The following is a 19,170-nucleotide window of genomic DNA, read 5'->3' as shown; positions in this document are numbered from 1 at the left end:
CTCCTCCACCACACATTTGCATTGCGTCTCGCTCACGTCTGTCCCGTCCTAACACATGCTTTCTCTCCTCCAGGGTCACAGACATGTTAAACCGCAGGCTGAGAATTAGGCCACCGGAGCAGATGTTGAAACCTAACACCGGTAAGCCCGCCGCTCGTCATCGCCGTCACGCCTCCCCGTCACGCCCTCACTGTAAACACACATCGGCGGAGGTTATCCCGTCTCCTGTCAGCAGACCCACCGGAGATGACGGAGTCGTTCCAGCTGTCCTGGTCGCTCAAGTACTCGTCCAGACGCCAGTTCTCTTTGTTCTCGTCCGACTCCTTCCGGCTCTCCGACTCCCCGGCGGGCTCTCTCTCTGTGCTGGACGTGCGGGACAGCCGGCCGTCCAGCCGGCGTTTCAGAGAGGAGCGCGCCTCCTTCGTCTGGAAACTGAGCTCACACATCACAAGACAAGCCTGTGGGTTACACTTCATCACGAGAAGGTGTCGAATACGGTTCATGTAATCACACTGAACCAGAACAATACGTGTGTGTTACCCTACAGCCTATTGTGACCTTTAGGTACAGTGATTGTTCAGTGTCACACAGCAGTGTTTGTAACGTTGTTCCACCGGTAACGGCAGTGAAACACTACCTCAGTCCAGGAGGAGGACTGAGTGTCTAAAGGCTCATATGTTGTAGATCTCCCTTCACACCACCTACAGGAACAGAAACTACAGGAACAAACTCAAAGTTTAAAGCTCATGTGAGAGTCTGACCTGTCCTGTCGGTGTTTGGTGGCCAGGGCGCGGTGCAGTTCCTCGATGATGCAGCTAGGGGGCAGCTGGGAGTGCAGCGCCCCGAGGTGGGGGGACCCGGTGGGCGTGAGGAACCTGCCTCTCAACAGGGAGCCGTGGGAGTCTTTGGGAAGAGTGAAGTTCCTGGGTAAGGTGGCCGGGGACTTCTTTACTGGAACCGAAGGAGCGCCTGGGAAGGAAAACGCCATCAACGTGAGAACACTGCTGCAAAACCAGCAGACCTTCTGCATCGGGGGTCCTCGTGGTTCACTCACAGTCTAGGCTGCCCAGTCTGGTGAGCAGTTTGACCGGCGCTTTGGGCGGAGGAGAGGCGGTGGCTCGTCCGGGCGGGGCCGCCGTCGCCTCCCGCTTCCCTTCGACGGCCTCCGCCTTCCCCGCCGGCCGCTCGTCGCTGCGGTCGCTCAGCGAGGTGCTCTCGTCTTCTCCGTCTTCGCTCTGGCTGGGGTCTCCCGCCGTCTTCGAATCCTCGGTCACGTCTTGCACTGAAATGAGACATCGGCAACGGTGTGATGTGTGAACGGTGCAAAGGTTTGGCTCGTTCGGGAGGTCTCTGTCTCCACCTAGTGGACAGCAGACAGGACGCACGGTGGTTCACCAACATGGCTGCACCAGTTTACCTTTCAACATCTCAACGATGGCAGAGTGTTGATTCATCACTTCATCTTACAGAGTCACTCATCCACTGTAGTGTGGATTCATATTGATTAGCATTCAGTTGATGCAGCCTTTTATTGTGAAAGGTAAGAACGGAAAGAGTGTTTCTGGTCTGCGTTGCCTTTGTAATAAAGGAGTAATACAGGAGTAATAAAGTATTTTGGAATTCAATATTACGATTGCAACTCCACTCGTTCCCTTAAGGTGATTGGTTGATTCCTTTAAGCTCAGAAAATGAACCTCACTTGTGTCACGTCTGTGTAGAAGTACTATACAAAGTACTATGAAGTGAACTGATTGTGTAAAGACATAATGGAGCGCTGTGCGTCGTGTACTTGTACGTCTTCCTGTACCACAGCACTGTACTCTACCTGTTGAGGCCTCTAAATCGCTGCCCAGGTCTTCGCTGGTGCTGGCCAGAGGCGCCACAGGCTCCTCGTCTCTGTCCTCGGCGTCGGACTGAGTCGGGGTGTCCGGATCCTCGCCGTTGCCGCCGCAAGCCAGATCCGACTCTGTGTACAGAGGAAGAGGAAGAGGAAGAGGACAGGAATGAGCCCGCACAGTCGGGCATCATGTGGCCGAACAAGTCAACTGTGATCACCCCGGAGTCACATGCATGTGTGTGTGTGCGTGTGTGTTTGTGTGTGTGTGTTTGTGTGTGTGTGTGTGTTTGTGCATGTGTGTGTGTGTGCGTGTGCGTGCGCATGTGTTTGTGTGTGTGTCTGTGTGTTTGTGCATGTGTGTGTGTGTGTGCGTGTGCGTGCGCATGTGTTTGTGTGTGTCTGTGTGTTTGTGCATGTGTGTGTTTGTGTGTGCATGTGTGTGTGTGTGTGTGTGTGTGTGTGTGTGTCATTCTGCACCTGTCTCCGTCTCCCCGGGGTTCCTCCTGACGAGGTCATCTCTCTTCTGTCGTGCAGCTGCCTTCTTCTCCACGGCTAAACAAAGCAAACGTTTAATGGCTCTGATGCAACGGGAAAGTAAAACACGTGACACACGTGACCCGAGGAGGAGTCACGGTGCGTCTCACTCACCGGCAGGAGCCTTCAGCTTCTCGTTTTTCTTTTTCCTCCATTTCCAGGGCTTGAAGATGCGTCCCAGGCTGGCCAGCTTGCTGTTGCGGCGGACGGGAGGCGTTCGGACTCCCGAGACCAGGCAACCCGAGTGTAGCGCCCTCTGCTGGTCCATCACGTCTACCACACAAAGCGCACGGTCTTAAACCAAGGGTCAGGCAACAGAATCCACCCTGAAACAGACTGACGGAATTCCTTTAAACCACTTGGGGCCCGATCGGCTGCACACGGCTGACGAGCCCGTCGTCATGTGACAGCAGCAGATGCGGGTCACTGGCTGTGAACGCCGTATTGATTCCGGCCTAATTTCTGAGGAGCAGCGAGCGCCGGGGGGGGGGGGGGGGGGACAGAGAATTGCATTGTTTGTGAGTGACTCACATGGTTTCAGACCTTCCTGGCCCCTGAACACACACGGACAATAGGACGCCTTTAAGAAGACACGCAGGGAATGAAGACACATTGTCTAAGGTCAGAGCAGACCGCATGCTGGTGTTCACTCTGGACTCCTCATCGAGTACAGGAAGCTACCATCAGACATCACGCAACAACGTGAAGCGTCCTGCTGTGTCTCTGTGTCTTTGTGTCTCTGTGTACTTTGTGTGTTTTGTCGTCCTGTAGGTTTTCGGGGGGTGAGTGTGTGTTGTGGTTTAAGGGCCAGTGTGCGTGATGTTACAGATTGGTTTGTGTTATTGTCAGGTTAATATAAATTAAAGAGACAGAGTGAGAGAGAGAGAGACAGAAAGAGAGACAAAGAGAGAGAGACAGAGCGAGAGAGACAGAGAGAGAGATAGACAGAGAGAGAGAGAGAGACAGAGAGAGAGAGACAGAGAGAGAGACAGAGAGAGAGAGACAGAGACAGAGAGAGGTTCCTAGGAGAAAGGACAGAAATAGGAACTCCTACACAGTCTGGCTCCGACAGCGAGCTGACACCTCGGGGAGCTACAGCTGAGCCGTGCAGCTCCATGAAACACCAACATGTTCCTGCGTCTAAATCCACAACATCTGCTCATCAACGTCCCTCAAAGAACAAATCACACACGGATCACCAGAACCCTCATCGAGAGGTGAGAGGTGTTCCACAGGCGACGGTGGTCACAACCATTCAGCAAGGGTTCCAGCAGTACGTCCACAGACACCTAGTGATTATCTCCAATCTTAATTAACCGGCCAATTCTTTTCTAAATGGATTGATTCATTGTCTCAATAAAATAGCCTTAATAATGTCCTGAAGCCACACATGTATGATTCTTTTGTCAGACCAACAATCTAGATGGACTCCTGACCGACGGAGAAGAAGAAGCAGGTGATGATGAATCCAGGTCAAGCTCGTGGTGCTGCGGCGGCACACCCGGGGTCGGGCTGCCGTTGCCACGGTTACCCCGCTGGATGCGAGAAGAAGAACACTCAATGCACACACACACACACACACACACACACACACACACACACACACACACACACACACAGAGAGATGGGGGAGCTGCAGCCAATCACGGCCCGGCATGCAGCGATGCATAATGTAAGTCAGGGAGCAACTGGATTTTCTTTTTACTTTTGCAAGTTGTGTTTAAATATTTATTCAGGGTTTCTGGCTTTGAGCAAACAAAAAGAACCACCTTCATGAGCAGACAATAGAGCTGACAATAGAGCAGACTCTACTGTAGGCTGGAGCTGAGGACCAGAGAGCGCCTACATGTTCCAGCATCCCCATCACTCACATCTCTTACTAAACACTGATATCACAGGAGGACATCGAAACAGAGCCGCTCAGTAGCGCTCGTCCTCAAAAGAACTACAAGTCCCAACAGGGACATTACAACAACGCTGATATGTTTGGGGTAAATAGTGGAACGCTTCGCCGCAAATTGACCATAAAAGAGAAAATATTGAGTCAAATGACACAAACATACTTATCATGATATATACAAACATACTTATCATGATATATACAAACATACTTATGATATATACAGACATACTTATCATATATACAGACATACTTATCATATATACAGACATACTTATCATATATACAGACATACTTATGATATATACAAACATACTTATCATATATACAGACATACTTATGATATATACAAACATACTTATCATATATACAGACATACTTATGATATAAACAGACATACCCATGATATATACAGACATACTTATCATGATATATACAGACATACTCATGATATATACAGACATACTTATCATGATATATACAGACATACTTATGATATATACAGACATACTTATATATACAGACATACTCATGATATATACAGACATACTTATCATATATACAGACATACTCATGATATATACAGACATACTTATATATACAGACATACTTATCATGATATATACAGACATACTTATGATATATACAGACATACGTATGATATATACAGACATACTTATCATATATACAGACATACTTATCATATATACAGACACACTCATGATATACACAGACATACTTATCATATATACAGACATACTTATCATATATACAGACATACTCATGATATATACAGACATACACATGATATATGCAGACATACTTATCATATATGCAGACATACTCATGATATATACAGACATACTTATCATATATACAGACATACTTATCATATATACAGACATACTTTTGATATATACAGACATACTTATCATATATACAGACATACTTATGATATATACAGACATACTTTTGATATATACAGACATACTTTTGATATATACAGACATACTCATGATATATACAGACATACTTATCATATATACAGACATACTTATCATATATACAGACATACTTATCATATATACAGACATACTCATGATATATACAGACATACTTATCATATATACAGACATACTCATGATATATACAGACATACTTATCATATATACAGACATACTTATCATATATACAGACATACTTATCATGATATATACAGACATACTCATGATATATACAGACATACTTATCATGATATATACAGACATACTTATCATATATACAGACATACTTATGATATATACAGACATACTCATGATATATACAGACATACTTATCATGATATATACAGACATACTTATGATATATACAGACATACTTATCATATATGCAGACATACTCATGATATATACAGACATACTTATGATATATACAGACATACTTATGATATATACAGACATACTTATCATGATATATACAGACACACTTATGATATATACAGACATACTTTTGATATATACAGACATACTCATGATATATACAGACATACTTATCATATATACAGACATACTTATCATATATACAGACATACTTATCATATATACAGACATACTCATGATATATACAGACATACTTATCATATATACAGACATACTCATGATATATACAGACATACTTATCATATATACAGACATACTTATCATATATACAGACATACTTATCATGATATATACAGACATACTCATGATATATACAGACATACTTATCATGATATATACAGACATACTTATCATATATACAGACATACTTATCATGATATATACAGACATACTCATGATATATACAGACATACTTATCATGATATATACAGACATACTTATGATATATACAGACATACTTATCATATATGCAGACATACTCATGATATATACAGACATACTTATGATATATACAGACATACTTATGATATATACAGACATACTTATCATGATATATACAGACACACTTATGATATATACAGAAATACTTATCATATATGCAGACATACTCATGATATATACAGACATACTTATCATATATACAGACATACTCATGATATACACAGACATACTTATCATATATACAGACATACTTATCATATATACAGACATACTTATCATATATACAGACATACTCATGATATATACAGACATACTCATGATATATACAGACATACTTATCATATATGCAGACATACATATCATATATACAGACATACGTATCATATATACAGACATACTCATGATATATACATACATACTCATGATATATACAGACATACTTATCATATATACAGACATACTCATGATATATACAGACATACTCATGATATATACAGACATACTTATCATATATACAGACATACTCATGATATATACAGACATACTTATCATATATACAGACATACTCATGATATACACAGACATACTTATCATATATGCAGACATACTCATGATATATACAGACATACTTATGATATATACAGACATACTTATGATATATACAGACATACTTATGATATATACAGACATACTTATCATATATGCAGACATACTCATGATATATACAGACATACTTATCATATATACAGACATACTTATCATATATACAGACATACTCATGATATATACAGACATACACATGATATATGCAGACATACTTATCATATATGCAGACATACTCATGATATATACAGACATACTTATCATATATACAGACATACTTATCATATATACAGACATACTTTTGATATATACAGACATACTTATCATATATACAGACATACTTATGATATATACAGACATACTTTTGATATATACAGACATACTTTTGATATATACAGACATACTCATGATATATACAGACATACTTATCATATATACAGACATACTTATCATATATACAGACATACTTATCATATATACAGACATACTCATGATATATACAGACATACTTATCATATATACAGACATACTCATGATATATACAGACATACTTATCATATATACAGACATACTTATCATATATACAGACATACTTATCATGATATATACAGACATACTCATGATATATACAGACATACTTATCATGATATATACAGACATACTTATCATATATACAGACATACTTATCATGATATATACAGACATACTCATGATATATACAGACATACTTATCATGATATATACAGACATACTTATGATATATACAGACATACTTATCATATATGCAGACATACTCATGATATATACAGACATACTTATGATATATACAGACATACTTATGATATATACAGACATACTTATCATGATATATACAGACACACTTATGATATATACAGACATACTTTTGATATATACAGACATACTCATGATATATACAAACATACTTATCATATATACAGACATACTTATCATATATACAGACATACTTATCATATATACAGACATACTCATGATATATACAGACATACTTATCATATATACAGACATACTCATGATATATACAGACATACTTATCATATATGCAGACATACTCATGATATATACAGACATACTTATCATATATACAGACATACTCATGATATACACAGACATACTTATCATATATACAGACATACTTATCATATATACAGACATACTTATCATATATACAGACATACTCATGATATATACAGACATACTCATGATATATACAGACATACTTATCATATATGCAGACATACATATCATATATACAGACATACGTATCATATATACAGACATACTCATGATATATACATACATACTCATGATATATACAGACATACTTATCATATATACAGACATACTCATGATATATACAGACATACTCATGATATATACAGACATACTTATCATATATGCAGACATACATATCATATATACAGACATACTTATCATATATACAGACATACTCATGATATATACAGACATACTTATCATATATACAGACATACTCGTGATATATACAGACATACTCGTGATATATACAGACATACTTATCATATATACAGACATACTTATCATATATACAGACATACTCATCATGATATATACAGACATACTCATGATATATACAGACATACTTATCATGATATATACAGACATACTTATCATATATGCAGACATACTCATGATATATACAGACATACTTATCATATATGCAGACATACATATCATATATACAGACATACTTATCATATATACAGACATACTCATGATATATACAGACATACTTATCATATATACAGACATACTCATGATATATACAGACATACTTATCATATATGCAGACATACATATCATATATACAGACATACTTATCATATATACAGACATACTCATGATATATACAGACATACTTATCATATATACAGACATACTCATGATATATACAGACATACTTATGATATATACAGACATACTTATCATATGACACGCAGCTTCCCAGTTCTCCTCCACAGTGTTCAGACCGACTTGGGCGCTTGACTATAAAATATAAATACTTAACGTGACGTACTCATTATTATTAAAAGGTGTAAAATACTAGTTCCATGGCGACGGGAGCGGTCCGAGTGATGAAGTGTGTGTGAGCCACCGGGTTACGTCTGCGGATCCTGTCGGTGTGCCATGTGGACCCGCCCCTCTGAGGACGGGAGGAGGAGGGCAACTAAACACACACACACACACACACACACACACACACACACACACACACACACACACACACACACACACACACACACACACACTCATCACCGCAACACACACTGCTACAGATGCCTGCAGTGGGTCACACACAAAGGGTTAACGACGGACACAGAAGACGAGGAGAGTCACTTCTAAAGCAACCACATGTGTGTGTGTGTGTGTGTGTGGTTACTGGAGCCGTGGATTGAGTCTCACACTGAGCTGATAGTAGACCTCAGAGTGCAGAGACAGGGCCGTATCTAGGAGCCCAGACTATCTGGGGGCCCAGCGTCTGGAACGCAAGATTGAACTAAGCATGACTACCGCAAACATTACATTTGTATTAGTAATGTTGAAACAACAATGCACATCATCAGTTCTTAATCAAAACTGTCTAAAGCGCATAAATGACGAAACCCAGTGCACCACCAAACTGGTATGTGTGGACTTTAGTATTAACTCTGAATAAGAGAGCTCCATCGACACGCATCGGCCTCACAAAGCGACTGGTTCTCCAGCGAGACGTCTCTGCGCGGTCACGGGAGGAAGGCACCGCCTCCTACAGCGTTCAGGGTTAATATACAGAACATGTCGTCCGTACGTATTAATCCTCACTGACCATGCAGCCTTCATGTCCTCTTTAAGCACTTGATCACGATGCCTCCCAGAGATCAAACCAGGCCCTGAACAAGACTACATGTAGGGTCATACAGAGCGGTACGTTGTTCTGGTCAATATAAGCGTATATATCTGCAGCAGACTCTGAAGCGTTCCACTCACTACATATCCGGGTCATCATTCTCTCCTAAGTGATGCTGATATTCCCAAAGTAGAGGACCGACCAGCTGATCGATGTCCGTAAAGTCGTTCTGCTAGCTTTGCTAAAGTAAAACAGAAGAGTCACTGCGGTCACAACCAGCACAACAGTGATACAGGAACTCTGCTTCAGTCTTTTATTAGGTTCAATAGTTATTTTATCAAACAGAAAAAGTTTTTCTTTTAAATGTACGCCTTTTATTTACTTGCATACACTCCATCGTGTTATGAATTATTCAGACTCATCACACGGCGTGTAAACAAAGCCTTTGTGGTTTCAGATGGATCTTAGAGGACCACTCGTACACACAGGAAGGGCTGAGCTCCATCAGAGAAGGTACGAGGGGACGGGCTGGATCTCTCCTCAGGGACACGCGAGCAGTAAGCAAAGCATGTAAACAGGGTGTAGGCTACGAGCCGAAGCTCATTCAATATTTACAAGCCTTCCTCTACAGGAGGGCGTGACAGAGGGGTGTGCACACAGACTGTGATCACCTCATAAAGAAACCGACTCTCGTTCTCCAGCCGCCGCCGAGATGAAGAAGTCTGAAGAAACGTGCACGCAATCAAATCACGTGACAGTAATAATAATAATACATACACGCATACAAACGTGAGGCTTTCCTGTTTTTCCCATTTTGCCAACATTGCTTGAATGTGTTGCATTGTGGGATTTCTAGCTTAAAGTACTGTACAAGTACTGAGACTGAGTTCACCACAGACACAGTCTCATGAAGCAGACCAGCTACCGAGCTTATGGGCAGTTTGTATTTGGAAAATTAGAAATTAGATCGTAAAACAAAGGTTCTGTACGGTTCTGTACGGCTCGGCAGCAAGCGTTTGCAACCATTTGGATTCTTGGCATTTGATTGACATCAGTGGCATATTGATATTAGGGCCAGCAAACAGCAACATTTGGACCCCAAAGTAAATATTCCTTTAATATTCATTCCATTAGTAATATTTAATTAATTTAGTCAGAAGAAGAACCTCACATTGCTGTATGTGCGTTTTGTTTAGAGACGACGGTGAAGACAAAGAATCAAAAAGGAAATCTGTGATCCCACATCTTTGAGCTGGACGTGAAGCTGTAAGAAAGATTTGATTTGATCATGTGACACGTTCATGATGAAGCTGACGTTTAACTGCATTGTATCTTAATTACTCAACATATAAGGTGACTAAAAATGGCAACAATATTTTCAGTTTCATCAACCAAAAGCTCACTTTTGAAAGTTAGCGTTGAGACTATGACGATTAATCAGTTCAGATCATTACGTTAGAATGTATGTTTACACGTAATAAGGACAGAAGAGCAGCATGAGGAACAGATCTGTTCAGGGATGAACGGGAGGAACTACAGGCGTCTGGTCGAGAGAGAGCGGAGTATTTAAGTGTGCAGTCACGAGGGAGACGACAGAAAATGGAAATAAACCTGCAGTTATGGAGCGTCCATTTGTGGGACCATTTCACAGCAAAGCACTTTGCAATTGATTGCAAACCCTCAACCGCAAAGTAGTTTCATTCAGTGACGGCCGAGAGGCTCCGTGTTGATTAAACACAAAGAAACCGAATCAGAGGACAGTTCAGACAGCGTGACACAACCTCGGTAATAACCATTAAGGATCCAACATTTAGTCTGGAGAGAGGAGCTGCGTCAGCAGAAAGTAGCTTAAAGATGGCGTCACCACACACACACACACACACACACACACACACACACACACACACACACACACACACACACACACTGATAGTTGTTCTATACAGTTCTGCCTTCCTGTTAGACTTTTCCAACAGTTGTTCAGTTGCTTCACTGTCGGTGAGGTTGGTGTGATCTTATTGTTCTGTTTGTTCTGTAACCAGCTCAACCGTAGAAAGCTGGATAACTCCATCAATAACCCAAAATAAACCCAACTAAATATAGTCACGAGTGTTTATGGAGTTAGTCTGTTAAAGGTTATCGTACTGGAATGATATAACGCTTGAGTCACCTCCGGACCTCCACTTATATAACACCGTATGTGAGAGGAGCACACACACTGTGAGGTGTCGCTCCGCCCGGTTCTGCCCCGTCACGGACATTCTTCTCTCCTGATGAACTGTAGATGTTCATCCCACTCATGCAGGTTCATGTAGGAACAAGTCGAATGTCAAAAGCAGCCCAAAAGATATTTATTAATGTCAAAATGTCAAATCATTTAAATATGCGCCTCGACAGCCGGATGGGTAACGTTGAGATGAGTGTGGCCCAGAACGTCAGGCAGGAGGAGGTGTTTGACATTTAACGCCGAGAAAGTTCATTAAACCCTGCTGCTCCTCTTTAAACTGCTGAATCACTCATCGGGTACAGCCACAGCCTGATGGGGGGGAGGACTATCAAACTAAACACTCTGATAGTCTGAGGGATTCCTCTGGAGAGATGTTTCAGGGTTGGGAGGAGGACCAGGTTTATGATCAGTTTATGGTTTATGCTTTATACAATACTGGAGAATCAGATTGCCCGACACAGTTCTGCGTCTTCAGATTGCTTGTTTTGTCAAAACCCAAAGATATTCAGTTTACAATCAGATACGGCATCCTCACCGTTGAAAGGTGTCTCTTGCATAACTTAAACCCTTCATCGATTATCATCAGTTTTCCAACCAGTCCTCCAAAGAACACAACAACATCAGCTGTTTCTCATGTCCTATCAGCAGGAGAACATGTTCCAGCAGCTCTGTCCACACAGTGTTACACACGTGATCCTTCAGTAACAATGTGATTAGACCGACATAAAGGTGTTGATCTGATGCTTCATGCACAGAATGACTTGCTTATGTTTGGGGAAAGAACATGGTTTAGGTTAGAAACAAGAGGCATTGAGGCTTTGAGCTAAATGCTAACACTAGAATGCTAACATGCTCTGGATTAGGAATGTCAGTTTTGGTGAATTTTGCTTCCTGACACTCATTAATGGGTTTTCATTGAGTTTAATGCTGCATTCCCGATGAGGTCATCGTTAAAGGTGCTCTGCTCGGTATAGTTCACTAAAATCACATCTTAATTCTGTCCCAAAATCCCCTCTGAGCTTTTTGCTTTGTTCGTGACCACAGAGAGGTCTGGTAACCTCTCAGGTAAACTCAGGTCATATTTGATTGACTCATCATATTTTGGGCTATTCGTTCCAGAGGCAGCACGCTTGGCTCATGAACACACATGTGCTGCTCCAGTCTTAACAACAACTGAGGCTGGTTGGAAGGTATTTGCACAATGCTTGTTTAATGCTCTCTGAGCACATCACAAGGCTTCAAATCGAGCAACCGGCTCCAGTGGATTTTTGCAGCTGCTGCCCCCGACCCCTCCTCCTCCTCCTCCTCCTCCTCCTTTCTTCTCCACTGCTGACTGAGAGATTTTAAGTCCGTCAGCGATCAGGCTCTCCAGTCCTACTCTGGGCTTAAGCATTTGCTTTAATTACATCTGCCACAGAGAGCAAAATATCTCCTTTTGCACTAAAGCGCTCACTCGGCTGTTTCTACTCCGTCTCCGTGGGATGCAGTGAGACTGAAAACAAATGCCTGAGAATAGCTCAGCTGGGTGGTCTAGATCTTTTTATTCTTGCTCTTCCAGGGCATCAATCGATCACATCGCTCTGCTTCCACTCCCTCACCCCTCGCTGTGCATGAGGACGTGAAGGATCAGCTGGATGCTCTGCTGTGTTCTCCTGAGCAGCATATTGCTTTTACTCGTCTCTGAAAGGAATTAGGTCAGCACATTAAACATTCATAAAAGATACATCATGTGTAAACGGCTGACAGCTTAAGTCAAGCAGCCCCCCCCCCCCAAAAACATGCCAAGCCCAGTCGCTGGGTAGATCTGTGCCTCGGCTACACCCTGAGGAGCTACAGACATGTGGCACGCAGAGCGCCCCCTTTGAGAGTGTACAGGCGGTGCTGCTCAAGTGCAGACCGTGGACGGAGGTACACAGCGGAGCACAGAGGTCTGTTTGGAGAGAATCCAGCAGATAACACACGGCCTCGCCACCGCGCTCTCTGTGTAAAGCGGCCTTTACTGCGGAGAACCTGAACACCCAGGAGCAGCAGTGTTTCAGTCCTACTGTACTGCGTGGCCGGCTTGTTGTTCAGAGATCCCAGGTTGTTTGGTTGTGGGGGAGGGGAGGCGGTGTGTTTGTGTGTAGCGGGGGAGGGGTTGTACAGTTCCCCATTTATTGTTGTGCTGTCGCTCGATCAAGTCTATACATGGAAGACAAAGGCTATCTGCATTAATCTGTTCTCTGAAAGGTAAAAAAGAAAAACAGTTCATTCCTCCGATGCTACAGAAGTATGACAGCAACTCACTTTGAGGACGTTTTGGTACTAGCCAAGCGGCAACATTCAGCGCTGAGAAATGAAGCCAATGCGCCCAATAAACTGCAGTTCTTCAAATGGCCACTCTAGGCTGACTCCAAAAGCGAGTCTGATGCGGAAGAGTCTCAAAGCTGCATTGTCTCTAGTGTCCAGCAGGGGGCAACTCCTCTGGTTGTATAGAAGTCTAGTCTAAAATGACTCTACTTCTCTCTTGATTTATTCCCTCAGTAAACATTGTAAACATGAGTTTATGGTCTCAATCTCTAGTTTACAGTCTTCTTCAATACAGCATGATGTTCATTTAGTACATTATGCTCCATTTAGAGTCAAACAGACCATATTTTACCTGCTGCAACGAGCTCAGTCGCACCTGGATGGAACCGGTGGCTCTGTGAGAATCACTTTCTTTGACTTCTCCAGTGCATTTAACACCATCCAACCAGTGCTACTGAGTGAGAAGCTGCGGGAGGTGGGGGTTAACGCGTCCACTGTCTCCTGGATCACTGACTACCTCACAGGCAGACCACAGTTTGTCCGACTGGGCCGTGTGCTGTCTGATACGGTGGTCAGTGATACTGGAGCCCCACAGGGAACTGTTCTGTCTCCCTTCCTGTTCACCTTGTACACCACTGACTTCCAGTACAACTCAGGGTCATGCCATCTGCAGAAGTTCTCTGATGACTCTGCAGTGGTCGGGTGTATAAGGGACGGACGGGAGGAGGAGTACAGGGCAGTAGTGGATGACTTTGTGGAGTGGGCCGGTAGAAATCGCCTGCTTCTGAACGTGGCCAAGACCAGAGAGATGGTGGTCGACTTCAGGAGGAGGACGACGGCTCCACAGCCACTGAGAGTTCTGGGAGAGGACGTGGACATGGTGAAGGAGTACAAGTACCTGGGTGTCTCCATCGACAGCAGACTGAGCTGGAAGGCCAACATCAACGCTGTGTACAAGAAGGGGATGAGTCGACTCTTTTTCTTGAGGAAACTTCGATCCTTCAACGTGTGCAGCAAGATGTTGGAGATGTTCTACCAGTCTGTTGTGGCCAGTGCACTGTACTTCTCCGTAGTCTGCTGGGGGAGCAGCATTGGAGCCGGAGACACCAACAGACTTAACAAACTGGTTAAGAAGGCCGGCTCCATCATCGGCTGTAAACTGGACAGTCTGGAACAGGTGGTGGAGAGGAGGACACTGAAGAAACTATCATCCATATTGGATAACCAGGACCACCCTCTCCACCACCTACTGCAGGGACAGCGGAGCACTTTCTCCAACAGAATGATCCAGCTCCGCTGTCATAAGGACAGGTACAGGAGAACATTCCTGCCTACTGCTATAAGACTGTACAATAAATCACCTCAGGCCAAATCCAATCGTTAAACCTCTGCACTACTGTTTATTTAGTTGATTTAATATTATTCTGTTCTATTCACTGTGTATATAGTGTGCATTTTTTATATAACATCTTTACTATATTATAACTGTATATATTGTGACATGTGTATTTTTCTTGTATTTTTCTTTTTATATAATATTAAGATTTTTTAGCTGTGACCTATTGCTGCTCTGTAACCTATTGCTGCTTGTAACAAAATAATTTCCCCTCGCGGGATCAATAAAGTTAGTATCTATCTATCTATCTATCTATCTATCTATCTATCTATCTATCTATCTATCTATCTATCTATCTAAAGCAGGGGATGCTTTAGGGGCGGGGCTACACGGTGATTGACAGATCTACGGCGCTCCTCCTCAGTCCAGATATGGTCACTTCTGTTCACGGGTTGCAAAAAAACTGCGTTTTAATGTGACAGAGAAGCAGGACGCTGAACTGGCGACATCGCCGCTCGGTGACCTTAGTGTTTCTAGTAGAAAGTCCCCCACAGAGTGGTGCTGCTGTCCTTCCATTACATTGGTGGAGGGTGATGTCATGCTTTGTACTCCTCTGTGCTGCACCACCGGGGACATCTCAGCAGAGTGCATAATGGAGCGAGAGATGAGTCGGCACAAAAATAAAAAAAACGAGGTGCTTTTGAATTAGCCACTGAACCACTGAGTAATAAAAATAATAATCAATGCTGCACCAAAGACTCACTGATGGAGTAGCCTGGTACCGTCTCATCTGGTCCTCCATTAGTCACTTCTTAACTTCTCCAGTGATCATCTCCGTGCTGTCTGTGCTGAATCCTCCATCACTGCTTTCAGATGTTCCACTCTTTAAATGAGTGACATGAGATTAAATGAATAAGTCTAAAAATACCCTCAGACGGAGCAGGAAGTTGTTCAGATCTTATTCTAAGGCTTCCTGTTTGACGGCGTCTCACCCCCTGAGGGGCTGATGAAGTTACTCTTCATCTCAAGCTTAAGTCTTATTCCAGCTCCTCTTAAACCTGAGTAACGCTGAGTAATCCCCAGTCATTCTCTCTATGTAGCACGACCTTGGACGGGCCGTTAGTCCCTATTCTGCGGGACCGGTCCGGTGCGACGGTGACGGCTTACCTCATTCATGCAACATCTATCTGTCGGCCACGTAGAGCCCCCTTGTGGCAGTTTCACCTACTGATTCACTTTCAACTGCTCTTGATCCCAATCAGCAGCAGTGTTAGATGTCTCCTGCTCGGCCCGATGAAGAGGCCCGTCAGCAGTTCTCCAGAATCATCTGGACCTCATGTCTGGGCATGTGGTGGGTCACTTCCCCTCCTCTCCTTTTAGTGTGCTGGGTGCAAAAGAAGGTAATTAAGACCGCTTTGTTCCAGACTGAAATCTGTTAACTACCGAACGGGTTGCAATGACATGATCCTCATGTTCCCCAAAGATGAACCCTGACTCATCGGTGACCCCTGACTGTTACTGTAGAGACACCTCAAGGTCCACATTAGTATGACAACTATGGGATGGACTTCCTGGTACTGACATCCCCGTCCTGTCTTAGGATGCATTGCAATGACTTCAGTGCTCCTCTTCTCATCTGACCATCGGGACAACATTTCAATTTGTGTTTTGAGTACCTGCAAGTCAGCCACGATTTCACTGTAGAAGCCAAAATAATGCATCTGTAACCAGCAGAATAACAACAGATCTGTCATCTGAATCACGACAGCAGCGTCCTCCTGATGAGAGAAGCTGCCGCCCTACATGCCAACATGTGAATGCAGCCCGAGTCCTCCGTCTTGGGGCTCAAGCGTTTTGGCCGCTCTTGCAGTTCTGCATCATCTCTGCAGAGCTCGTGATGAGACCCGGACCTGCGGCTCATCGCTCGCTTCAAACGAAGCTCCAGAAGTCCACATGAAGAGATCTTTAATCCACAGCAGTGTTGTGTTGTGGATCCGCTGAGTCAGGCTGGTACAGCAGAGGAGTCTCTGGCATCAGGCCGGTCTACTGTGACACCGCCCAGCCGGGTGCCAGGTGGGGGTGGAGGGGTTCACTGCTGCGATGCCCGGTAAACGTCCGCTTTGGAGAAAATCTGCTACGCCGGTGGTTTTGATGTTAAGTTAGAAAACAGCACTGAACGATACATCACATGACGATCCTGGAAGGGTCGTCTCAGAGTTGCACACACACACACACACACACACACCAATGCTGTTGCGTAACCATAACAACGACGACAACGTGACAGGCGCTGGATGCTGAAACCGAGGCAACAACATCCGCTGACGGCAAGAGGAACTGGAAGATCCTGTGGCCCTCGAATCTAAAGATAGCCGGGCCCCACGTCAGACCATGACTCAGTACCGAGCCCCTCATGAAGACTCAGCAGCCACACCATCATCTCGTCACCCTGACACTGTGACCAGAGCAGAGATTCACATCAACACCGCTCAACAACAGTCAATCTCACACCTGTGTGTGTGTGTGTGTGTGTGTGTGTGTGTGTGTGTGTGTGTGGGGGGGGGGGGGGGACGGACACCTTCACAGTCTAAGTGACATTTGGCTTCCAGTGGATACTGTACATCACCGGGTGTAAAGAGGAAAGACAACCGCCATGTCGGCTCACAGTCGCAGAGCCAAGTGCTGCCTTCTGCCATTTGGAATCGCCATGGAAACAACCGAACACACAGCCAGCACCGTCATCAGCTTCTCCTCGACTCACTGCGGCCCGGTGCCCGGTACTATCCTCCCAAAAAACACTGGATCATAAAACACACACGGAGGACATTCAGTCCTGATGTGAAGGTTTGATTATGGGATGTCACTCGCAGCTTAATGAGAGTCCATCAGGGCTACACAGCTGGCAGTGAGTCAGGGTCTGCAGGAGACCAAACAGCAGAACCTACAGTATGCATGCTATGAATGACATCAAATGCACATGGACTCCACGATGTCTCATGTTGACAGAATCCTCCTGATTCACATTCTTGTTGCATGTGAGGCCTCCCAGCAGCAGCGAGGAGCCAGTATGCAGCGTTAGGGGACGGTAAGTGACGCACGTTTACAGCACACATCCTACGTCTGTTGCATACCAATTCACTGCCCCCCCCCCCCCCCCCCCCCCCCCCCCCCCCCCCCCATCTAACCACCACCTGCCCAAAGGCACACACTAATGACACGATGCGCTCCTCGTTACCTGCTCTGTGCGCTTCTCCCAGGCGGACCTCGGTGATGCTGCTCGGGTCACTCTGAGATCTCCCCCGCTGCAGCACGCGACCCTCGTGCGGCCCGTCCAGCGCCGCCATGGTGAACAGAACAGAGAGGAAGAACACGCAAGGTCACCGGCATCCAGCGGCGGAGCAGATGTTAACGTGGCCGGACTGCTGCTGCGGCTGCAGCTCCTGGTCCTGGTCCTGGTCCCCGACGTGCAGCAGTGCTGGGGAAATCCATTACGCGCGCAGCATCATGCCTCCTTCAAGTGCTGCTCGTAAACCGCTGTTATCGATCCGAACTCGAGCTGACGTTTGGAAAAAACAAAAAGTTAAATTGCCACGGTGTTGAGGGGAGCTTCAGCCATGACGTCACAACACAAAGCCACTTTAAAACACACCCACTCACTA

General features: G+C 44.0%; 1 protein-coding gene across 1 annotated transcript in view; it reads right to left on the bottom strand.

Moving 5' to 3' along the window:
• phactr3b (phosphatase and actin regulator 3b) overlaps positions 1 to 18,954 on the bottom strand; it is a 34,261-nt gene extending 15,307 nt beyond the window's left edge. Inside the window, exons 1-7 of the mRNA XM_068711821.1 lie at positions 18,747 to 18,954; positions 2,486 to 2,644; positions 2,315 to 2,389; positions 1,826 to 1,966; positions 1,055 to 1,282; positions 762 to 969; positions 242 to 432 (exon numbers count right to left, since the gene is read on the bottom strand). Of these exons, the coding sequence (XP_068567922.1) occupies positions 242 to 432; positions 762 to 969; positions 1,055 to 1,282; positions 1,826 to 1,966; positions 2,315 to 2,389; positions 2,486 to 2,644; positions 18,747 to 18,855 (1,111 nt within the window). The 5' untranslated portion in view covers positions 18,856 to 18,954. The remainder of the gene's footprint in view (positions 1 to 241; positions 433 to 761; positions 970 to 1,054; positions 1,283 to 1,825; positions 1,967 to 2,314; positions 2,390 to 2,485; positions 2,645 to 18,746) is intronic.
• Between the last annotated feature and the right edge of the window lie 216 nt (positions 18,955 to 19,170).

This window comes from Cebidichthys violaceus, unplaced genomic scaffold (genome assembly GCF_023349555.1).
Source record: "Cebidichthys violaceus isolate CVI_PGR_0920_01 unplaced genomic scaffold, fCebVio1.0.p SCAF_17, whole genome shotgun sequence".
NCBI lineage: Eukaryota > Metazoa > Chordata > Actinopteri > Perciformes > Stichaeidae > Cebidichthys > Cebidichthys violaceus.
The sequence above is the reverse complement of the archived record's forward strand: the minus strand, read 5'-3'. Positions and strand labels throughout refer to the sequence as shown.